This window comes from Cynocephalus volans, chromosome 15 (genome assembly GCF_027409185.1).
Source record: "Cynocephalus volans isolate mCynVol1 chromosome 15, mCynVol1.pri, whole genome shotgun sequence".
NCBI classification, from domain to species: Eukaryota; Metazoa; Chordata; class Mammalia; order Dermoptera; family Cynocephalidae; genus Cynocephalus; species Cynocephalus volans.
In genome coordinates, this window is record NC_084474.1 from 78,192,334 (window position 1) to 78,217,919 (window position 25,586).

The 25,586-nt window shown below is 34.5% G+C and overlaps 1 protein-coding gene across 4 annotated transcripts in view; it reads right to left on the minus strand.

Moving 5' to 3' along the window:
• The window catches only part of TATDN1 (TatD DNase domain containing 1), a 42,996-nt gene that overhangs the window by 3,952 nt on the left and 13,458 nt on the right, over positions 1–25,586 (minus strand). For 2 of the 4 annotated variants that reach the window (XM_063079359.1, XM_063079357.1), the window contains 9 exons: positions 23,438–23,503; positions 21,176–21,225; positions 18,303–18,366; positions 16,547–16,690; positions 16,412–16,454; positions 10,229–10,314; positions 10,097–10,137; positions 7,954–8,030; positions 1,184–1,254 (listed from right to left, as the gene is read on the minus strand). In XM_063079359.1, coding sequence (XP_062935429.1) covers positions 1,184–1,254; positions 7,954–8,030; positions 10,097–10,137; positions 10,229–10,314; positions 16,412–16,454; positions 16,547–16,690; positions 18,303–18,366; positions 21,176–21,225; positions 23,438–23,477 — 616 coding nt within the window. In that variant the 5' untranslated portion in view covers positions 23,478–23,503. Of the gene's footprint in view, positions 1–1,183; positions 1,255–7,953; positions 8,031–10,096; positions 10,138–10,228; positions 10,315–13,377; positions 13,526–16,411; positions 16,455–16,546; positions 16,691–18,226; positions 18,367–21,175; positions 21,228–23,437; positions 23,504–25,586 lie in introns of those variants that run through there. The other 2 variants (XM_063079360.1, XM_063079361.1) reach the window with 2 other exon arrangements.

Here is a 25,586-nt window from a genome sequence, read left to right on the forward strand (position 1 = left end):
GTATCTTAAATACTTTCTAAGACTCACTTTTATTTATTTTTTCCTGCTAAAGTTATTGTTGGTGTGTGGCATGCTTCAAAAAAAAGACCTACACCTAAAAGAAATACAATTGTAACATGGAAACATTTAAGTTAAACAAATTTCTCTATTGCCTTTACTGAATGTGAAAGTGACTGAATATTAACTATTTCTTTAATAAGATACTATAATAGCTTACACATTTTGTAGACATGGTGTTTTAATAAAATCATTTAGTTTTCATGACTGACCAAGGAAATAAACCTGATTTCTCATTAAAGGCTGTCTTTACCTTCCTAAGGTCCACAGTATAGGGAGAGAGCCTTGAGTAACAGGGTTCAGGAAAAGTTTTAGCTTTTAACCTTGTTTTATTTTAAGAGGCAATAGATTCTTACACTAAATCAATTTGATTTAAATTTTTGCACATTATTTAAAAGTGCTGTAGAATTAAGCCATTATAAAGACATTGTGAAAAATAAATTCTGAATAAATTTTAAAATCCCGAGGGTGCTTAGTCAAGATGCCCTGTTTAAGCATTTGTTAACTACAACCTCTTTATCACATATTCTTTTTTTTTTTTTTGTCTTTTTCGTGACCGGTACTCAGCCAGAGAGCGCACCGGCCATTCCTATATAGGATCCGAACCCGCGGCGGGAGCGTCGCTGTGCTCCCAGCGCTGCACTCTCCCGAGTGCGCCACGGGGTCAGCCCCTTTATCACATATTCTAACATTCCATTTTTTAAGTGTTTTGTCTTAGCCAAACTTCTGTAGTTGAAAAAAATTACTTGCATAGAGGCATGCCTTGCTTCAGGGATGGGGGGATTCTGAGAAATGCGCCGTCAGGTGATTTTGTTGTTCGAACACCACAAAGTGTACTTACACAAACCTAGATGTTATAGCTTATTACTATAGCTATGTGGTATAGCCAGTGTAGTCTTATGGGAGCATCGTCAAATGTGCGGGGTCTCGTTAACTGAAACGTCGTTAGGTGGCGCATGACTATATTTTACCATCAATTGATAAAAACCTCAAAGATATTCTGAAAAGTATAACTTGACGTTTAGAATGCTTTTTTAAAGTAATAATTGTTCACTTGAACAGTAAACTTGAAGTCAAATTTTTTTTTGTATGGTTTAATATGAAAACGTTCTGAAAACAAACTTACCAGTCTCAATCATTAATTTTTCACTAGGTATTGACTTCAAAACTTCCAAATTAGCCTCAGTTTTCAGTGAGCTTTAAAAAAGATGTAAATTATTTATTTTAAAAGGTAGCATTTAATGAAGAATAACTTTTTTTTCATATCATAAACTTGTCTACCCATAACAAATTTTATTTTCAATATTCTTTAGAAAGTATTTGCACGTTCTAGGCTGGCCGGTTAGCTCAGTTGGTTAAAGCATGGTGCTGATAACACCCGGGTCAAGGGTTTGGATCCCCATACTGGCCAGCCCCCAACCCCCACCCACAAAAGGAAAATATATGCACATTCCTGTCCTTCACAGAATCCAGATCAAGATCTGTTTCAGCCAGATCTGCCTTTAGGGGATATGATTTTTCATGCTTATCAGTTAATTCTCCAATAGCTATCTGTATCAGTCTAAGTAAAATTTAACTTTTTAAAAAAATTCATTTGCTTCTCTGAGTACTTAACATAACATAGAAAGGCTCATGAGGCTGTTAAATTTTACTTCCTTAACTTTTTAAGCCTCTGAGACAGATTGGATTACTGCTTCCAATTCTTCACTGTCCTTTAATAGAACTGTACATCTGCACCCTTGCCATGGTTTCTTGCTAGGAAGGATGAACTCCACTCCCCAACTTTCAAATCCCACATCACAGTAGTCCATTTGTTACAACAGATGAATCTACATTGACACATCACCCAAAATTCATGGTTTACATTAGGATTTACTCTTGGTGGCGTACATTCTATGGGTTTGGACAAATTTATAATGACATATATTTACCAATCTAGTGTCATACAGAATAGTTTCACTGCCCTAAAAATCTTGTGTTTCACATATTCATTCCTCCCTCCCCACCACCTCTGGAAACCACTGGTCTTTTTACTGTAGTCACAGTTTTGCCTTTTCTAAAATGTCATATAGCTGGAATTATACAGTATGTAGTCTTTTCAGATTGGTGTCTTTCACTTAGTAATGCATTTAAATTCTCTCCATGTCTTTTCATAGCCTGATAGCTCATTTCTTTTTAGTGCTGGATATGTCTGGATGTACCATAGTTTATCCACTCACCTACTGAAGAACATCCTGAATTCGTCCTTACGTTATGTTGAATTTTTAATTTCAGCATTTGTTATAGCTTTCAGCCTTTATTATGGAGAATTTCAAATATATATACAACTAGAATAATATAGAATTCACATATGTACTCATTACCCAGCCCCATCAATCATCAACCCATAGCCAATCCTGTCCATCCACTTATGCCTACCCTTTCCTATATTATCTTGAAGGAAATTCTAAATGTTCTGTAACTTCAGCATTTCAGCATTTAATTCAGGAAATGTTTCACTGTACATCTCCAAGCATAAGGATTCTTTTTAAAAAATGTAACCACAATACCATTATTATGTCTAAGAAAAACCCAAATCTTTAATCATAAAATATCCACTATTCAAATTTCCAGTTGTCACAATGTCATACGTTCTTTTTTTTAAGTTTATGTGAATTAGGACCCAGATGAGGACCACACATTGCAGTTGGTCATTCATTGTCTTCTAAATCTCTTAATCTATTAAGTTCTCCTGCATCTTTTTCCCCTTACAATTTATTTGGTGAAGAAACCAAGTCATTTGCCCTGAAGAGTGTCCCAGTCTTATTTTGCTGCTTTCATCTCTGCTAGATTTCTCTGTCCTCTGTATGTCTCATACGAGATCTAGAGTACCATCTACAGACTTGATGATTCAGGTTGAAATTTTTTTTCTTTGGTAAGACTATTTCATAGGTGGTGGTATGATCTTACATTTAGAGGCATATAATAACTGGTCTGGCCAGTTAGCTCCATTGGTTAGAGTGTGGTGCTGATAACACCCAGGTCCAGGGCCTGTACTGGTCAGCCACCAAAATTTAAAACAAACAAACAAAAATACTAGATATAATAATCTGGTTGTATTTTTGTGGTATAAGGCAGACATGGAGGCGCAATGCCTAGTTTACCTGGAGTTGCAAAATGTTGATACCATAATTTTCATCAGTCCTTCATTATTAGCTAGAATACTTTTATAAAGAGAAAATTCCTTATGTCCACTATTTATTTGGTTACCCAGTGGTACTTTGTATAGGAAAAAACAAAATGTATCTTTCTGTTTAATGTATTGCTTCCCTAGCTTCCTGCAATGGTGCTATTAACACTGACATTCATTTTTAATCTTTAAGGGGCTTTTAATCTTTTATACTCTTTTTCCTTTAGTATTCTGTTTATATTTCATGGATATAACATCTCAAAAATCACTATTTGGGTCTCTTTTAAGGTTCTTTTCCCTAAGTATGTTTCCACTGGGGTTAATTTTTCTATTTGTCTTAACCTTTTTCTTTCATGCTGTAGTTCACCTCATTTGTCTGTACATCCACTGATACTTAAGGAGGTTGCCAGTTTTCGGTTTCCTTTACTTTTGTTAAAGTAGGGCTGTTTTACTGCCATTTCATTTCTCTGAGTGGGGATTCTTACGGGAAACTCCTTGTGGGATAGTCTAGGACTCAGCACGTTGACTTAAACTTCATTTAAAGGTTAGAGTATAGGGAGCTAATTGTTAGGCTGATGCTTCTTTAAATGCTTTCCTCTGGGGATTGACATAAGCATTTCAAGCCTTGGCCCTCACTGTACAGGTTGTTCAATTCCCATAAGAGACCCCTCACTGCCCCCCGACCCCCCACCCCTCGGGGTGTTCCTGCTGCTTATCCTCTGTGCACAGGAGTGGGTTATAGGCAGTGATGTCTTTTCCCCATATAGGCCTTCAATTAATCATCGTATTTTTGGCTCTATTTTTCACAATTTCTAAGCTCGAATTCTCTCTGGGATTTTGTCTGCTAGACTTGCTCCCATCTCTTCTGAGTCCCCTTCTGAAGCTTTCTCTTCAAGTTTCACCCATCTTCCAGAAATATACAGAACATTCCTTTAATTAGCAAAACTCTGGCCTTTTTTCTTTGTCTTATAGGTTCTTTCCTTTTTTAATATGTAAAATTTTATTTTAGTTTATTTAGGATTTTAGGAGGTGTGGGAGGGAAACATATCACTAGTTTGCCATAAGTACCAGCCTTTTTTATTAGTGCTCTCTAGGAAAAACAAAAATCTTATTTTCACCCTGGTTAGTACTTGGTCAATATGGATGTCTTCTAAAATATATTGATTTGCTTGGTATGGATACTAAATTTAAAACTTTTCACCAAATTATCAGATTATCTGCATATTTTTGATCTCACTAAATCATGTCTGGTTGACTTAGTATTTTTCTACATGCATTCCACACTTGTAAAAATTTATCTAAATACAGATAAATATGTACTACTAAAAGAAACACTTTTAATCAAAGCCAGTATTTCTAGTTAATATGGTTTCCCATTTAATGATTAGCGACTGCATGATTCTGCAGTCAAGTTTGAAACACATCTTCCCGTTTTCTTGGGGGAGGAAGTTCTAATTTAATCTTTAGATATCAATGATTTTATGTCATAGATATTATAGATTAAATTAACATACCTCATAGACTCACATTAAGACTATGAGTTGAATTTCCGAATAAGAATATATTGACTTTGATTAAATAAATGACTAACCCTTTAATTCTGAAACTAATATTAATGTAGGAGAAAAAAAATCCTGTGATTAGCTTAAAGCCACATCTTTACAAACTCAAGATCATTTAGAAACATCTAAGATTTATGGTTTTAAGTTGGTGAAATAAAGGCTTTCTACCTCCTTTTCTTGAAAATCATCCCAAAATAACAAGGAGAGAAAGAAACATTTTTTGATGAGACTAGGAGAAATACGTTACCCCTAATCACAACATATAGAAAGTGGATGGAGAAATGATAAATGACCTGTGCTTAAGTCCTTAAGTGACTTAAATGCTTATGTGTCTGCAGAGAAAGATACTGAACACAAACCAATTCACACAAGAAAGTTCAAAGAGCTAGAACCTAGAAAGCTGGGACAAGGTGGAGGACTGAAATGGTTATTGTTTGAAAAGTCTGGGTAAAAAAAAGATGGGGCTCCCAGATTATTTACCCTGGACTTGGTGCAGAGAGAGGGGATTGTACAGTCTCCAGAGAACCTAAATTAGAGAGACTGGGCTGGAAGACAAGCACAGAGGACTGCAGGGGTGAGGCCTGGGACTGAAAATGGAGACTGAGACTGCTTTCTGAACAGTGAATCCTCTCTAACCCCACCCTGCTCCAGAACACTGTCAGGCACATTTATAAATCCCCACTCAACTTTCCCAGCAGGGATAAGAGGATCCCATTCTAGAGAAACTGAACCAACCCAGGTCTCTACAAACTGACATTTGGGAATCCCTAGTGAAAAAGTCAACTGGCCATCTGAGCCTGCCAGTTGATGGAGTGCTCTCACAGAGCTTCCAAACAGTTTTTTTTTTTAAATGACAGTGAAAGACTGCCTGACATTTGAAGAAAGCCTCCACGTGACAGAAACCAAAATGAAGAGGAGAAAGGAACTGAGAGGAAATAAAAGCAATACGGCAAACAGGAACTAACTTTATAGTTAATATCTAACAAAGGCTGAAGTAAATTTCTTTAAAAAGGTTGTAAAATAAAGCACTTGTTTTGGAAAGGGGAAAAATAGAGATGGAAATCGTAGAATAAACAGATAAAAATATTAGTTATCAGTATAAGATGTCCAGTGAAAGAACAGAAAAAAAAAAAAAAAAAAAAAAATTGCCCAGGACTGACAAAGATGACCCTCCATCTGGAAGGGACCAATAAGAAAAGTACAATGAATAACCAAAAAAACCACTAAAACACATCTTTGTGAAATTTCATAATACCGGGGATAAGGAACTAAAACCTTCCATACGGGAAGAAAAGTTAAGTCAGAGAAAGGAAGGGATTCAGAATAGGAATCAACTTATCATCAACATTGGAAACTATTCATGGGACAGTGTAAATTAAAATCCTCAGTTAAAATGGTTTCTAATCTAGAATTTTATGCCCAGAGAAACGACCAACTGAAAGTGTTTTCCCCTCCTCTCTCAACTGTCCAGGTACACTTTTAAGAGGAAGAGTAGAATAAATTCATTTCAAACATGCAAAATCTGAAATAATTTACTTGCCATGTAAACTTTCTCAGAAAGCTATTGGAGAATGTGTTCCACCAAAACAAACAAAAAGAATACATGGGCTGGTTGGTTAGCTCACTTGGGAGAGCATGGTGCTAGTAACACTAAGGTCCCGGGTTCGGATTCCTGTACAGGCCAGTCTCCAAAAAAAAAAAAAAAAAAAGATACACACAGAGACAAATCAAATGCAAATGGGATGAGATATAAAAGGAATACATGGAATCTAAAAATAGGAGTTCTATCACAGAAGAGACACTAGTCCAAACTGAAATAGAAAGATGGAAGGATCTGGAACTAATGGAACTATCAGATCTAGATATGTTTCCTCATGGGAAACACAGATAAAGGCTAAATTTTACAGATGTGGAAAAGTATGAGAGGGATTCAAGTTTTGAAGAAAGCCAAGTAAATAAAAACATGAGGATAGTTACTCCAGGAAAACAAAAAGTGATACAAGGAAAGAAATACAAGTATGGTATATCAGATGGTTCAGCAGTCAACAGTATTTACATAGCCATAATATTGAATATGCATAAAACCAAAAATTCTCAACTATATTGAAAGAAATAAGGAGGGAATAATGGAGGTGGGGAGGTTAGAATGAGATATAAGAACTAAAATGGACATATACATTAATGATAATAGACAAGGGATAAATTGAGATCATAGCATATGCATATTTTTTAGAAATATGGCTAAAATAGCAGAGTGGTTGCTTCTGAAAAAGTTGACTTAGGGATAAAATCTTTTAGTATTACTTGACTTTTTAATCCCTATGCACATATTCCCATATTAATTTATATATTAAATCATAGATCTAAGTATGAAAGAAGCACCTAGGGATTTAAACTCTCAACTCTATAGTAAATAAATAATTCCATGATTCTATTTTCCTAAGAAGATTTTAGTCAAAATTAATGCAATTAGAAAAGTCATAATTTTAAGGGACTGAAACGCTGAAGAGGAAAAACAAAGCTTATACTATTTTGAAATTTATTTAATAAGCTATATTGACATTCTACGAAATAATACTGGTGGAAGCTCTCACATATATGACAGAAAACAAGCCCAGGGACCTGGCTGTGCTAGCAGACAGTACTGAGTGTGTGAGGTTTGGTGTGGTATTACAGCAGAAAGGTCACCAAGTGAGGAGCCAGAGGACACAGGTTCTCACACTTGGAGTAACTTTACACCTGTTTGTCAACTTCTTTGAGCCTTGGTTTCTTGGCCTACAGAGGTACGTAAGATGATTATCACAGAAGAACCTTTTTCTCATGCTCAGACATGACATGTGTATATGTATATATAATGCTGTGAGCACATATGTTTTAAAGGGATAAAATGACCTGAGAATAAATTGGATTGCTAGATAAAGCCCCCTGCCGATCTCATCACAAAATTGTTGTCCATTATTAGAACACAGGGTAGTAGTCTATAACTTTTGAGCTTTAACTTATGATAGTAATGTACTGTTAATTTCTTGCATAAATAATTACTGAAATGCTCAGGTAAAGATGAATGCAAAACACACAAACTTTAATAAAAAAAATCTTTATCAGCAATTCACTGTAAAACAGTTTTAAAAATATGATTAATATAAAAGAAACCTAAGAACGTACCAACCATTAAACCCTATATAAAGATCCAAGTCAATCAAGGCAGCTGCTGCTTCCTTGGTACCGTCAAATGAATGCACCTAGGGACATACAGGTTTAATTTTATTAACATAATAATTACTCTTTCTTTAAAATTCTAAATAACATTGATAAGACTTTCTAAGCAAAAATATCTGCTTGTAAGGGTTTTTGGAACACAGGGTTTCAAATACGGTAGCCCGTACAGTTTTTATTTTCAAGTCAGATTTCACAATTATAACCTGTCATCCTCTCCAACAACATGAGGCAAAGAGTAGCTGCCTACAATTTCTCTCTTTACAGTGGCTGTGTAGATGTCTCTGCACCAGCATCATTGCAGAACCTCCACAAAATGATCAGAAGTAGGGAGACAAATTCTCAGGCAAAAGCAGGAGGAAAGGTTAGAAATTTTGTAACACCATTTAAAATATGTTGGAAAACACTGTTGAATTTTTTTTGTTCGAGGATGCTTTTTCCTAGACGAGAAAACTTTCAATGGGCAAGTTTTAAGAAGCTCTATAAAGAGGTGAGAATGTTGCTTTAAAAATATAAATTGTTATATAATCAGTAATATTGGCTCAGCAGGCAAAAAGGATTGAGGTGGTGTTTTTCTCCTTCAAAGACATATGGGTTAAGGCATAGTTTTTAATACTTTGGATGAATTCATAGAATCAAAACCAACAAATAACAACAACATTCCTTTAAAAATTAATGTCACTTAACAAGTGATGCCATGTTACCACTAAGTCCACAGAGTGTGAACACACTATGGATAACATGTTTCTCAGCAATGAAGAAATTTGTGTTACACAGCTGCCCTGAAATGGTTTATTCTTTCCCTCACCATTTCCAGCTGACTAGAAAACATAGCCTCCGTTAATATGAAAATAATTTTAAATGTGGCTCCTCATAAACCATTTCAGAAAATTAGTTATTAATTTTTTATTTGGCAATTTCTTTTTTGATAAAAGTCAAACATTTAGGTAGGAATTATTGTTATTGCTATTGTTGATTTTTTAAAACCATTAGTGAATCAACCCAAGTTAATTCTTATTTAGAAAAAAAGCAAATGGGCCAAGAGGTAGAACCTGAATGCTATAATAAATGCTACCAGTAATCCCAAGACTATTAATTAAAGCCTCTCTCAATTCCCAAATACAGTTCCTAAAAGATAGTAAGTAACTACAGAAAAAAAATTTCATAGTAATATTTGCACCACAGCAATGCAGAATGCATACATATTACTAGTACTATGAAACATGAGGCAGAGGCTAAAAATTTGAGAGAATATATATAAAACTGGCAAAGCAAGGTGGTGTGGGTATACAATAAGTGCACAGTGCTGTTTCCTCTTTCTTTAGTTGGCATAGTCTAACTGTGGTTTTCATATACCTGGATAACAGCTTTTTTGCTAGATCCTGCCACTGAGTCTCATCTGAAATTGTATATGAAAATCTGTGTATCTGAGCATTTTTCTAAGGCAGATTCTTAAAGGAGTCTATGATCCAAAATAGATTAAAAGTCACTGCTATAGATACCTGAGTTAAGTGGTGAGTCACTAGTATTTATGGGAAATGTCTCAAGGTTAATAATTGAAATGGGGTTCAGATCCCCATACTGGCCAGCTGCCCAAAATAAATAAATAAATAAATAAATAATTGAAATGACCATATGGGAGAAATGTTTAGAGCAGAATACAAATTACAGAAAGGAGAGTAAGTCTCTAGATAAGAGTGATAATAGTAAATGAATAAAGCTGGAAAGAAATTAGGAAGGCAAATCTAAAACAAATAGTACAATAATTTAATATATTAAAATTAGTTTATATTTTTCTCAAACTTTAAGTAGAAGAACATTAAAGAATGGCTGATGGAAGAGATAAAATAATATGCACAGTGGAAATCACGGGTTTTCTTATATGAATAGAATTCTGTACTCATATTTTCAACAAAGGAAATGTGTGATTTATGTTTGTACCATATCTGACCCATATATTCAACAGTAAAGTTTTATTACTAACATCTGAATTACTTTAGAGGCCAACCTCAATAACCAAGATGGTTTTGTGCATCTCATATTAAAAACTATTTTAAAAAATTTAAAAAATAAAGAACTATTTTATACTTACCACTCCACCTACACACCGATCTCTATTTCTTTTCATTATATCTGTGAATTAAAAACAGAAGGAACTTTTAGCAAATAGCTTGATTTCTGCAAAGTTCTTAAACTTCTAAATGAGATTTTAGTTTTAACTCACCCAAAAATTCAGCATGTGAGTTTCGACAATGAAGAAACATTGGTAATTTTGTTTTTTCTGACAGTTCAAACTGTTTTTCAAAATATCTGCATGATGCCAAAAAAAATTTCCTTGTTAAAAATTTTATATTAATATGAGAAAGATAATTATATCACATGACTTTCTTTTTTAAAGTTATTTTATTCTCTAGAAATTCTAGGATGGAAATAGTGAATTCAGGCATTTAAAATACATCACGTTTAGCAGAGAGCTTTTATACCACACAACCTCTGGGAAGGGCTACTTCATTTTCTGGGATTATAGAATTATTTTCAGGAATTACACCATCAGCCCCTTGCCACTCCAGTTCACTGAACACCACTGGTGGGAGTCAACTCAAGTGAGAAGCCAGGCAGCACTTCATACTGAGTGTTAATCTATTCCATTTTGCAACCAGTTTTTTATGTGTTGTTATAAGTTAGTATTTGCTAAAGAAATAGCACAAAGGCTGAATTACACCACTTTTCAAAAAATGAAAATTACATGGCAGCCCTGAATATTTTAGAGTACTTTATAAGAAGGTTTTTCCCAGTGCCACATACCATTCTCTTATTTGATCCTCAAAATAACCTTAGGATAAGACAAGAGCTGGTGTCACAGAGGTGGCAGTACTTTGTCCAAGATGATACATGATGTGGCAAACATGGAACTTCATTCAGAGCTCTTAAAGTCCCAGCCCAAACCACCTAAAACTGTTACATTTTGGACAAGCTTCTTCCTGGTCCCAGAGTACAATGACAATATCCAAGGGAAAAAATGGGTAGGGTGTTCTGTTTGTTTTTTCATTTCAACATAGTGGCCTCCCCCACCTCTCCGTCCTCCAACTCCTACCCCCCTTCTCATTAATAGTCATGTAAATTTAACTGAAACCAGATAACAAGAGGCTTCTTTTTTTTTTTTTCTTTTGTTTTCCTTGGCATCTGGCCAGTACAGAGATCAAACCTTAGAGCTTGGTGTTAGCACCAGCTGAGTTCACTGGCTAGCCTTTATTATATTCCTAAATAGGTTTACCTCTTCTGGGTCCTTTAATTTGGGGGAACAATTTCTCTGTGTTTAACTTAAGCCTCTTTTGCTATATTTTCCTATATCTTGTCTCCTCCTGACGTGGACTACTTTCCTGTAATACCCCTTTGCACTCAAAAATGCATAATTTTAAAATTAAAAATGTACTTCTTAAAGAAACAGTCTTCCTAAAATTGGTGGTCTATGTCTTTATTACCCAATGTTTAGGTTTTTAAATCATTCTTTCAGATTCCACTGGGCTAAATAAGCAAAAATATTTTGTTTTAGTTAACAAAGAGCTGAAATTTCACAGGGTAGGAAATATCAATGAAAACTTGGGAGAAAAAATGATTTTAAGAATTACTACTAGTCATTATTTCCATAATCTCTGCAGTAATCCAAATGTTGGCAATTAAGTGTGCTCTAGTTGTTTTGAAAACTTTACTATGTATTTGGCTTCTGGCTACACACAGCAGGCAGTACTCTCTAATTTGTGTTTACTGCTCTATACTGATTATAATTTTTTCACACATAATTCAATGGACCAAGCCACATGACCAAACCACAGATTTACAGAATCTAACGTTCAGTTTGGAAATTAGCTTTCTATCACAGGGTAGGCAAAAGTACAATTCAGAAAACAACAGAAGCCCAAACAATGTGCCCACAGAATTTTACGTAATTTGAGAAAAGAAAGGTCCCTGAGTTCAAGTTAACTATCATAAGGAAGCCATGTGGTAAAAAAAATCATTCCTAATGATACAAATTGAGGATAATTAATACTTAACATCAAATGACTACTGTTTTTTTTTTTTTTTTGTCATTTTTTCGTGACCGGCACTCAGCCATTGAGTGCACTGGTCATTCCTATATAGGATCCGAACCCGCGGCGGGAGCGTCGCCGCGCTCCCAGCGCAGCACTCTACCGAGTGCGCCACGGGCTCGGCCCATATGACTACTGTTTTTAAAGGAAAAAACTCCACAATGGTAACTAGAAATAACAACATAAGTTATAGGGCAGAAATTGGCATCTATTAAGAGACTTCTCTGCCTGTTTTACTTCTTTATGACTTTCTAGTTCATAAAAGTCATTCCTTACTTGAGTTAGATATGCTCATTTTAGCAAAGCTGTAATTTGCTTCTGATTGTATTACTGCTTATTATAGTTCAGGGTCAACACTATCTAAGGATAAGGGCTTGAAAACTCCAGCTTCAGAATAGCAGTTGTTATTAATTAGGACTGAGGTGAATCCAAAAAGCCCACATTATAGTTACGCTGCTATACCTTAACACAGAATGGTAATCCCTCCTCTAAACCAGTTAATGGCAAGGATGGCCTCAATCTCTCATCTCTAGGGTCCCTGAAGTCCCCAAAGGATCACTTTGAAATCTTCTAATTAAAAAAAAAAAAAAAAATGAAACCAGGGAAAAAACCCCTACACAGTATTAATACTTTAAAGCTCCAAGAAAAATGCCCAAAGCAAATTCCTCCTAAGGGAACAGAGTTCTAACGTGCAACAAGGAAAGAAGAGTATGTAGCATAGGGCAGAGAAATTGAAAATACCAGTATCGCTTAAAGGATAAAATTTCCAAAACTAAATCAGGCTTTTTCCTTGTTTTCATTCTTTGCTTCTCTTTCTTGTTCTTTAAAAAATACTTTTCAAAAACCCCAAACAAAAACTATTGCTGGTATTTCTTTTACAATGGTAATGTTTCTAATGAAATAACATAATAGCTACAATTTATTGAGTACTCAGTCTGTGCCAGGCATGCCACTATGGGCTTTACATGCTAGATGTTAAGAAAGGTAGGCAGTATTATCCCCATTTTAAAGATGAGGAAAGTGAGATGTACAAGGGATATACAGCCACCAAATGGCAGTTATAAATCAGACCCAAAGCCCTTCTGATTTCAAAGATCATACTTTTAACACTACGTTATATACTGCTTTTCTTACCATTGTTTTTCAGACACTACATCTATTGCACATTTTTTTGTTTTCCCTCCCAATCCATTACACTATTTTCTATTTTCCTTTTCTCATACATCTCCTTTTTTCCCAACTACATTTTTACTTAAAAAGAAAACAATAACAACAAATCACATACCATAATTGTTTCGGAAAATCTGAATTCTTCCAAGAATAAACCCAATAGCAAAAGTTGAATTATAGGCTTTTTATCCATACTGCTCTGTAGGAATCAGAAAGAGCCCTCCCTCCTTACTAAACATTCAAAACTGATTTTCTTATTAAACATTCAAAAAACATGTGCTGAGAGTACTATGCTAAGTGCTATGAGAGCTACAACATGGTAAGACTTGCTGTGTGCCTTTAAAGAATTCAAAGATACTAGTCTGTTGTGAGAGGGGAAGGGATAACAACATATTTTCAGTATGATGTGGTAAGTGCTAAAACAGGAATGGAGTGCTGTATGTACAAAGAACAGAGGTTAGTACATGCTAAGGGAAAGGGTGGGAGGATGTGGGTGTTTGTTTCCTTAACAACAATCCACATGTGACCATTACTGCTGTGTCTGTTTTTTACCCTCTAAGTCATTCGATGTTTTATTATTAAAAATAGAAAAACTCAAGTTGAACTGTCTGTCTTATCAAAATTTCCACCTACTTCAGGTTGTCCTTAATTTGTCCTCTCCATAAGAGGCCTAAGTCACATGCTGTCACCTTAGCCTTCCCTGACTCCCCACAAAGTTAGTCCTTCCTTCTGCTGTCCACACATACATACATATTTTTTATCCAGCATCTGGCTGATATGGGGATGCAAACCCTTGACCTTGGTGTTATCGGCACCTCACTCTACCAAATGAGCTAACTGGCCAGCCCTACACAACTTTTTGATAGCACTTTCCAATCTACTTTAATTACTTACATCCTTTCTTGTCTATAAAGGCATAAGAACCAAGTTTTATTCTTCTTTGTATCATACTGAGGAGGCACTCAGTAATCATTTACTAAGTGAATTGAGTTCAAACTCTATCACAGATTAACACTTGGACAATTGGCATGTATGTTAAAGCATAAACCATATCCTGCTACATATACTGTTTTAAGTTCTGATCTTGCTCTGATGCTGGTGAAATATTATTAGAACAGTAAAACAGAACTGATACTATTGATGTTTTCATTTAACCCCCAAACTGAATTTAAAGTATTTAGGTTGCATTTTAGAATCAGTTTTAACTCATTCTGGATGAGATGTCATATGGCACAAGAAATCTTGAGGGACTCTGCAATGGCCCTTGATTGTCAGAATACACAGTCTGTGGGACTCACGAGGCTCATCCTGGCTTATAGCAGAATCTCAAGTTGAGGAATAATGATCTGTGGGCTTAACCTAAAAACCTATTACAGGCAACTTTTTCTATTTCAAAGAGAATATATGAATTTTTAAGCCTAAGTGAGCTGATCTACATGATATTTAAGATACAGGGCATTAGTAAATAACCCTGTTGGTAACCATGTGAATGTTCCTGAGAAACATAGCAAATGATATACCACAAACTAAACAGCTCTGAAAGGGTTATATAAATGAGAAGGCTGAAAGAAAGAGTATATGTCCACAGAACATTACTCTAACCCATCTTGTTCCACTTGGTTATGACCTTCACATTCCAGGAATTCTGAAGCTCGAAGTCTAGGTTACGACAGACTCCACTAGTAAATATGTTCCTCACTTTAGTGATTTTCAACTAGGGTGGACATATCAGGATCCCATTTGTGGCAGAGCAGGGGAGGGACCAGGGAGGAAGTACACTCTTGGCATGTATAATTTGAAAAATCCCCCAGGCTATCAAATCACTGGCTTAATCAAGATCATATGACAAAAATTATTATTAAATATTATGATAGAACTGGACGGTATCTTAAGAGATAACCTAACTCAGACCTCACTTGTGTATAAGAAACTAAGATGGACAGAGGGTTGTTTATTCTTAAAGGTCTCTTGAGACGTATATTATACCATATTCATATTTTTGTATACCATGAGTTCCCAGCAGTTGCTGGCACATAGTACTCCATAAATATTTACACAAAGGATGAATAACTAAATTAACCTCCTTTAGAAGCTCATTCTAATGTTTTATCATCTTGATAATTAAGATATTTTTAAAGTTCAACAAAACGCTTTTTTTTGGGGGGGGGGACAGCTGGCCAGCATGGGGATCTGAACCCTTGACTGTGGTGTCATAACACAGCGTTCTAACCAACTGAGCTAACCAGCTAGCCCTCATGTTTTAAATTAAGACTCTGACCTAATTTTTCTTTTCAACTTATAACAATGACCTGCCAGTATGATGACAAGAGCTCCAACTAAAAGCGATAGGCAATGTGTTATAGGAAGTCCACAAGGCTTGTGAGCTTTGGAGTTTTCTCAGAACCTACCACTCTTAACATAGTTCCTATTAAATGATTCTCACAGATCCAAACTAACAATATCCAACGCCCAACAGGAGTAAAATATGTTTTTCTAGCTTTGGTGACTGATCCTGTAATCCATTTTTAATATCACTTGCTCTTATATTATATCCCCCATAACTGAATTTAACTCATTCCACTGGAATGTTTCATGTATGAATGCATTTGTTAAACAAAAAAAAAACAAAACAAAGATCTCTATCATATAAAACTCATCCCTTATTTCTACCATTGAAATCCAATTAGATGGTTAATCAATCAGGGAACTATGTGCTTCCATCCGTTATGAATTACGTGCAAGTATGTGTGGATATTTGTTTCACTTAACTTTTGATATACAAAGGGAAGAACAAAAACATCCTGATGCTTAATCAAACTATATTCTCAACTGGTAAAAGTTATTTAAAGAAAGAGACAACAATCACAATAATACATTGAACTTTCAGAAGGAGAGAACAGAATTGTGGTTACGAGAGGTGGAAAAAGGGGAGGGGAAAGGGGTTAGCAAGAAATTGGTTAATGGACACAAAGAATGACTACATTTTGTGATGATGAATATGCTAATTATCCTGATTTCAGCATCACAAGTATTGACAGTCAACTCTGCACCCTACGAATATGTATAATCGATTATGTTTCAATTAAAAGAAGTTATTTAAAAACCACTCTTAGGATTTTATAATTTCTAAAGTTAATAAATTTCCTTACTTGAGCTGAATATCTTTGGGACAAAACTGTAGTCGATCAAAGTCTTTAAAAGATAAAAAAGAATAATTACTCATGACTTATACAGATCAGTTATTTTCAAACAAAGTCATTCTAAATGGTTAGGTTGGCACTTACCAAGTCCACATTCCCCTATTGCTACAATTTTCCCTTTATTGTTTTCAGCAAGATTTAGCAAGTCCATTAAATAAAGATCAGAGTTATCCTTTTCAAATTCACCACATCTTGTAGGATGACATCCGACTGTACTGAAGAACATATCTAACACAAAATAATATCTTAGGGTTATTTTCAAAATATTTTTCATATTTATATTTAGTATGCAAAAGTGAGAATATAAATAATTTCAACTGGTTTTTAACAATAGCCATAAACTATTCAAACTACCAGAATTGCATTATATTAATCATGTAAGAATTTTTGGAATACCTTAACAAAGTAGGATATGAATATGAAAATTGCCTTAATGTATTAATATAATAATTAGTCCAGTTCTTTCCAACGCTTGGTTTTTATTAAGTGTTGTAGAATGGAAAGTGAAACAATTTCTTGAAATGTCATTTTCTCATTTTATCTTTTATATTCACTGTTCACATGACTCTCTTGATTCATGTATTTAATATAACAGTTAAAATATATTCCCCTTAAAAAGGTTAATAGCAGGGGTGATTTAAAGAGGTGGAAAGGGGGATTTGTTTTTCTAATAAAAAATAAAGCTCACTTATTTAGAGGCCATAGCTTTAATTGTGTAGAACACAAATGAGAACCCCAAAATTGTTTTGAGTGGCTTAGTAGGGGAACCCATGGGAGAGGTATGGAGCCTTCCTCAGGCTCTCGTGGAGATGTTTACAAATCAAAGGAGGCAGTGCTGTTAAAGCTGTGAAGATACAAGATACACGGAGAGGAGTAGGGGAGGGCTGATAATGGAGATGAGAGAACTTTTTAAAGCATAGCTGTTTGGGGATTAAAAAGTATGGAAGAAAACATCTTTACATACTTCAAAAACTCCTGGGAAGATGATTATTTTTATGAGTTATTTTAGTCCTTAGTAACTAAGAAAAATTGTCAGTGAATCCTGAAGAGAAGTGGCATTTTAGAAACATTTCCATAAAAAATAGCTTTTAATAAGTTTTAGTACAAACAACATACTGTACCCCACAAATATGTACAAATAAATGTCAAAATAAAAATTTTTTATAAAAATTTAAAAAATATTTTCATACATACAGGAAACATCGGTATTTTGAAAAATTATGTAGAATGACTAATTCCTCAGTGTCTAGCACATTAGGCATGAAAAAAAGTTGAATGAATGAATGTGAGGTAAATGAGGTATTTTATTTAAGTAGGATTCCTTTAACTATCAATTCCAAAATGTTTGAGATTTTAAATAAATGCAAAATGTATGCACATAAAGTAAGCATGCGAGTGATTATATATTATATTATATTCATTCCTGGGGCCTTGCATAGTGTCTAGTCCACATAATAAATATTTAATAAAATGATCCTTCATAGCTTAAGTTAAGAAAAGCAAATAAAAAGCAACTCATACCTTAAATACTTTACAACACACATTTTCCACATGAGGAATACCTGAAGTTAAATTATGTACCTGGAGAACTTTATTCTTATTAACTTAAATCTTAAAGTAATCTTTGTTAAGTACTATGATAGGTTTTTTCATCAAACATCTGAAATACCAATAGGTACTTTGAATTTTGTCATCTTAATCATGTCCCATTGAATTTAGTCCATTTTCCTGTTGCTTCTACAGTCATGATCCATTGTATTGTACCTGAAGCAGTTCTCAGAAAGACTTCTTCAAAATTACTTAATTCATACTTTGTTTGGTAAAAGTAATATGAGGATACCATTTGTTTGTGCCAAATCCAGTGCATCTTTACTGTCTTGTAGACTTCCACCTGTAATCATAAACTAAAATAGAAAGAAAGAAAATAAGCTGACTTTAACAGGGCCTCAACAACAGTTTCCCAAACATGCCTTCCTGCCACTTAATTTCTTTATGGCAAAATGATTTTTCCTCTGTGACCATCACACATCTACCTTTCCTTTAAAATTCAGTCAGAAGAAGCCCCAAGGGTCCTAAGGCTGCAGGCTGTGGTCCTTGGCCTGCCCACCACCTACCATAACCAGACCGGAGCTGGAGCCAGAAGCCCCTGGGGGTCCTGAAGCAGTGGCCAAGGGCTTTGGCCCCCCTGACCCCCCTAGGCCAGTGACACAGCTGCTGTGGGCCGGCCCCACCCCTCTTCTCCCCAAAACATTTTAGAATGTACTTATTATAAAAAAAATAAATAAATAAAATTCAGTCAGAAGATCATTCCCATGCAGAGTAGTACTTGACTACCCCTCTATACACACACAATAGAATTCATCACTCTTCCTTGTTAAAATGTATTTATACATGTCTTTCCAATAGACCATGAGTTCTTTGAGGACAGAGATTAAGTGTTATGAATGACTGAATTACTGAAACCTGCAAGTTTAGAATTCTATTAATCTAAATCAGTGATTCTATCGTACTGATTAATTCAACAGTTCTCCAAGTATGGTTGGGGAACGTCCAGGAGGTATGTGGGGTCAAAACTATTTTCATCAAAAAAACCTATTTTCATAATAATACTAAGATGCTATTTGTCTTTTTCACTCATTCTATCACAAATGTACAGTGAGGAATTGCAGAGGCTACATGATATGTGATATAACAACAGACACAGAAACAGATATGAAAATTCAGCAGTCTTCTACTATTGCAGTCATAACAGAGATTTGAAAAAATATAAAACAATTCCACTCATGTTGCTAAATTTTTTTGCTTTGGAAAATAATCATTTTTCATAAAAATATGCTATTTATGTTATATAGTAGTCTATTGTTATTTTTAAATGCATTAATATTTAAAAATTTTCTTCATTTTGATTTCTAATATAGTATATATCAATAGATAAAACCCACATAAGCAAAAGTTCTTGCTCTTTGGGGGTCATCAATAATGTTAAAGAATGTGAAGGGGCTCTGAGACCAAAAAGTATGAGAATCACTGAGTTAATGTATATGGATGAATTCTCTGTAGAGAAATTTATGGTGGTTGGCAAATAAGTGTACATCTACAGCGAGAGCCATTAAAGTCCACCTTATGGTTAGAATGCCATCTTTGCTAATCTGTTAAAATGAAGATGTCACTAAAGAGCAATGTGTTGATGGTGCACATTCTTCTTTCAAAGAAGAGATTTAAGTACACTGATGTATCATATTTTTTAAAGCATACTTCAAGAGTCTCAGTAAGCTAAAATGAAGAATTCATTATAGGTGCAAATCTAAAGAGAAAACACACAAAATGAAGGTGGAACTGCAAATGATGAACAGATATTTTCATATAGCAACTTAAACTTCTAATATGATTAAACATTGAGTATCTATTCAGAGAACACAGAGCCTTAATTAAGTGCCTGACTACCTGAAAAACATAATATATAAGATATAACAAAAATACTGAAAAAACTTTCTTGTTTGCCAATATTACTTAATTCTTTTTTATTTTTATTTTTGGCAGCTGGCAGGTATGGGGAACTAAACCCTTGACCTTGATATTACAAGGCTGTATTCTAACCAACTGAGCTAACTGGCCAGTCCGCTAATTCTTTAATATCAGACCAGCTGCCCACATCCAGTATTTCAATTACATAAAATAGTTTCTAATCAAGTCTACTTATTACTTTACCTATAACTTTTCCAAATAGTTGAAAAAAGTAAGGACAAGACTAGAGGGCATAATGTCTTCTCCCAGTGTATAACAACAACAATAACAATAATGATTATGATGACGGTGGCTTCCGCCATATACATGATGAAGATTGTTTACTTTATGCCAGGTATAATATCAAATACTTTGCATTCAATATTTTAATTGACCCTCACAAAAACTCTATTAATTAAGTACTATCATCATTCCTGGTTTCTAAATGAGAAAACTGAAGTCTAGAGAGATAAAATACCCCAGATTACAAAGCTATGAAGAATAAAACTTCAGCTGTGCGTTTTTGACCACTACAATATAACACTACAATATAACTGCAAGGTACTGAATTAAATTGCAATTTGGAAACTGGAAACATGCCCAAGTAAAACTCAGCCATGTTCTATTATTTCTGTGTGTGTGTGTGTGTGTGTGTGTGTGTGTGTGTGTGTGTGTGTGTGTGTGTGTGTGTGTGTGTGTGTTTGTGTGTACAATTAGAAACCTTAAGATTAAATTATTCAGCAGGCAGGAAGTAACCACATAATGAGAAATTAATCTAACTTTATCCTTTCTTATTATTTGTGAATAATAACTAATACAATTTAGAATTGGAGCCTATAGAATTCATTTAGCCAGCAGTATCACTTTTTCAAACTGAGATTATTCAATTTAGAAGCAATAGCTACCAAGTGTCCTGACACCATACTATTGAATTTTTTTCTTGCCTCTTAAGAAGCCTGGATTCATATAGGCTTAAAAAAATTATTTTTTCAAAGAGACCTTGCCATTTATCACATTTATTATCACATGGAAGAACTATACATGAGGTTGTGTAACTTAAATTGCTGTGAACAGAATATTTTTTTTCTATTAAATGTAGACAATATGTACCCCAAGTGTGGCATTAGCTCTTTTCCTTCTACTCTGCAGAATTTTTATTTAAATTTAGTTAAAAAACAAAAAACCTCAATAACAAAAAACAGATATTACCTTTTTAACGCCAATCTGAACAGCTCTCTCTATTACATCCTGTAAGTCATCTGTAAAAGACAAACCCCACATTAAAAAAAAACGGGCAAATAAAAAATCCACTAATCTGGGGCCGGCCCCATGGCTCACTCGGGAGAGTGTGGCGCTGGGAGTGACGAGGCCGCGGGTTCGGATCCTACACAGGGATGGCCGGTGTGTTCACTGGCTGAGCGTGGTGCCGACCACCCCGCGCCGAGGGTTGCGGTCCCTTTACCGGTCAGAAAAAAAAAAAAAAAAAAAAAAAATCCACTAATCTGTAATTTAGTTATCTCCTCTTGAAATAAAAATACATAGAAATAATTACATTTACTAAATCAGATTCAGATCAATACTATTTGATGAGGCCTTGTCATACAGTAAGAATAGAGCTAGCAAAAACTTTAATAAAAAAAAAGAAACCAATACAAGGCAAACTAGATAAATAATTAATTTAACTGTATTTTTATTCTATTGACCAGAAAGGGAAAGAGTAATAAAACCCAGGAGGTTCAAATTAAAGATGAATTCACTGACTATGATGTAAGGCACTTACTTCAAATTTGAAACCTGTTGGTATTATATTTTTAAAAACACAAATAACTAATCGCTAAGATTGTTTATTTTTACTAGGGTTCTTCTGAGTGCACTTGCAATGCTTCCTAAAACGTAATATAACATTTCTTTGTATATTTCAGTTAATATTGTATTTCTATAATTACCATTCCCATTGAGGAAGGACAATTTTTATTTTCCCTTACATTTGGTTTTTTCCCCCCAAATTGTTAAGTAATAAACTTTTTTAGGGAGATCAATATTTTTTTTAAATTTAACATAATTTAATTTAATTTTGTCAATATACAATGTAGTTGCTTATTATGGCCCATCACCAAAACCTTAGGGAGATCAATATTAACTTCTAAGCTGAGAGGCCAGAAATAAGTGGACATCAAAATAAAACAATTATGTAATAAAAATCCATTTATTAACTTCATATTTAAGTTTAACAGTAAATGTGACTGGAATTCAATTGCTATTGCTTCTAAAGTAGATACAAAATTTCTTTTAGACAAAAATATCAACTTTAATTAACTATACTAAATACGGCCACCAGTTTTGCTAGATTTTATAAACTAGTAATACTAATATTGACCACAATAAAACTTATTTTATAAACACACATACAAACATTCATACACACTGAGTCACAGAGCATGAAATCTATTAAGTGCTACAAAGGCAAGAAAAGCAGAGTGTAATTTATTCAGTATTCCATCTGTAATATGTAAGACCCATGTAAAAATATCATTTGAAATTCTAAATGAAGTAGAAAAGTTAAGTTTTGAGGTAGGGCTTGAGAAAGCTAACATCTACCTTTCTTCTTTCAAGTGGTATCTAACATCCCCTATATTTAGAAAAGCTTTTACCTACTACCACCTAAAAGTACAATAAGATTAGCTTCTGATTTAGCTTATTGAAAAGTGCAATTCTACTTCATTCATAACCACAAAACCAAATTTTCCTTTTTACATTTACACAGTAACAAGTACAGTCAAATTTTTGAGGCAATATTCAGACTAACTGTACAAATTCTGCTTAAAAAACTTGTCACCATCATTTCCTGTTTAGTCATTTCTCAGTTGACAAAGTAGGCCTTTTAAATGATCTTACATGATAAATACAAGCCAGTTTGCTTTTGTCTAAGCTTTCCATCAATCTCTGAGGTACTACTGTCCATTTCCACTTATGAAGTAGGTAGAGACTTGGATGGAAAGGAGTAAAGACAAGACAGGGAAGGTAGGCAGCAGTGTACCTCCTTAATCATACGACTGTTTTGTCACCCAGCTGAATATGTTTTTGAGAAACTAGACATTATGATGTTCTATAGTAAGTGATTTTTGGATTATGTACCCTACTGTTCAATTGCTTAAAAGACTAATTAAACACCAACTACTGTTTGGCTTTTGTGCATTTGGTTATTTGAAGTTCTATATTCAAAATTACAAAATGCTACAAATAAGAAGGCTTTATTAAGTCTTTGTTATTATAACAAAGGTGCTTTATTAATGTTCAGGATCATGGTTTACCAATACAGCTTACATGAATATTGCTGATTATAATTTTATCAAAGATGCGTAATGAGTTATTTAATATTTCATTTATAAGAGTGGATTATACTTTTCGAGATCTCATTGAGGCAGAAAATTTGTCTTCATAGAGAAACTGTTTAATAAGAGAAATATTTACCTTGATGCTTTTGAACCCCCCTGTAAATTCCTCTGAACATAGGATCTGTCAAGTTGATACCAATATCTGTGAAAGAAAAAATAAAATAACCAATTAATCATTGAGTCTCTATTTGAAACCTCTACTTTAAATAAAAGCTTGTTACTAAACTTTTCATTCACTAAACACTCATTCACTGAAACAATATCCAAGTACCTACCACTTGTCAGCTACTGTGCTAGACACGCGGGATATAAAGATAAGTAAGATATAATTCCTGCTCTGAAGAAACTCACTGCAGAATTGGTAAAGCAGACCCATTAACTGACAATTATGAAATACTGAAAGTAAACACTGGTACTATAGAACACAAAAGAGGAACACCCAACTTAGTGTAGTGGCTTGCCCAGAAGAGGCTTCCAGAAAGAAGTAATTCCTGAACTGAATCTTAAAGGATGAGTTAGAGTTACCAAGTGGAAGAGAGAAGACTGGAGACAGAGGAGGCAGTAGGAGCAAAACCTTGGGTGTGAAATAGCATAGTGCTTGTGGAGAGCTACAGGCTGTTCCAGCTGCTGGAGAGAAGTACAGTATAAGACAAGGGAGAGCCAGAAGAAGCCAGACCCAGCTATGTTACAGACACTTGTTTTTTCTTTCCTTTTTTTTTTCCTAGATGAATATATCTTTAAAAAAAAAAAAAGATAACCAGTAAGGGGATCTTAACCATTGACTTGGTGCCGTCAGCACCATGCTCTCCCAAGTGAGCTAACCGGCCATCCCTATGTAGAGATCCAAACCCCTGGCCTTGGTGTTATCAGCACCACACTCTCCCAAGTGTTATCTCACCTCACTCTCCTACATTTTTAGAAGGATTTCAAGGACAATTAAATATTCCCACATTTAAATAACTGTTAGAATGAGTATAACTGGGCAACCTCAGGTAAGTCATTTACCTGTAAATCACACCTATATTTTAAAAATGGTGGTAACAAGTTTCTTGCTTACATCAAAAGGTTGCTTTAAAAAAACATATTAAAAAGTGTGGAAGCCCTTTGTGAACTGTAAAACACTGTACACTTTGACATTAATCAAATTCATGATTGTTGCTTTATTTACAATTTGTACCCTACTTTCTTTTAAAATGAATTTGAGGCCTCTTATAATGAAATACACAAACTCTTAAGAGAATTAAAATAGAAAATAAATACAAAACCATCTAGGGAAAAGAGAATACAAACATACCCCAAATCCTAAATTAAAATAGTGTGGTGGAGACCTCTTTTAGCAAACAACTAGACTACAATTCCTAGCCTTCCATGCAGTTAGATGTATCCATGTGACAGGGTTCTAGCCAATGGCCCTCAAGGATGGAAGTGATGTGTGCTACTTCCAGATATGACTCAGAAAGCCTCTCACTGGGTGCTTCCTCATGACATAACCTACTAACAAAGGATGGAATGGACATGAAGACTCTTCTTGGAAGTCAAATTTTTTTCGTGGTTTTTAAAAATACATATATTTTTAAAAAATATGTTTGTAAATATATATATTTTTGACACATAATTGTACACATTTTTGGGTACCATGTAATATTTTGATACATGTAAACAATATGTAATGATTAAATCAGGGTAATTAACATATTCATCACCTTAAAACTTTATCATTTCTTTCTGTTGGTAACATTCGAAATCTTCTAGCTATTTGAAAAAGTACAATAAATTATCACTTACTATGGTTACCCTCCAGTGTTATGGAACACTATAGTAACCAACGTCACCCTACTCTCCCTCTCCCCGGCCTTCCCAGCCTCTGGTAAGCACCATTCTACTCTCTATTTCTATGAGATCAACTTTTTCAGCTTCCACGAGTGAGATCATGTGGTATTTACCTTTTTGTGCCTGATTTATTTCACTTAACAATGTCCTTCAGGCTCATCCACATTGCTGCCAATGACAGGATTTCATTCTTTTTTTAATGGCTAAATAATATTTCATTGTATAGCCACTTGTCTTTAAAATATTAGATACAACAGGAAGCACTGACGGCTTTTAAGCAGAGGAGTAAAATTTACTCTCTGGACATCTCATTCTGACACCTTTGTGGAAGGTGGGATTTGAAGGGGACAACTGGAATTAGGATGTCTCATTTGGAATCTGCAATAGCTCATATT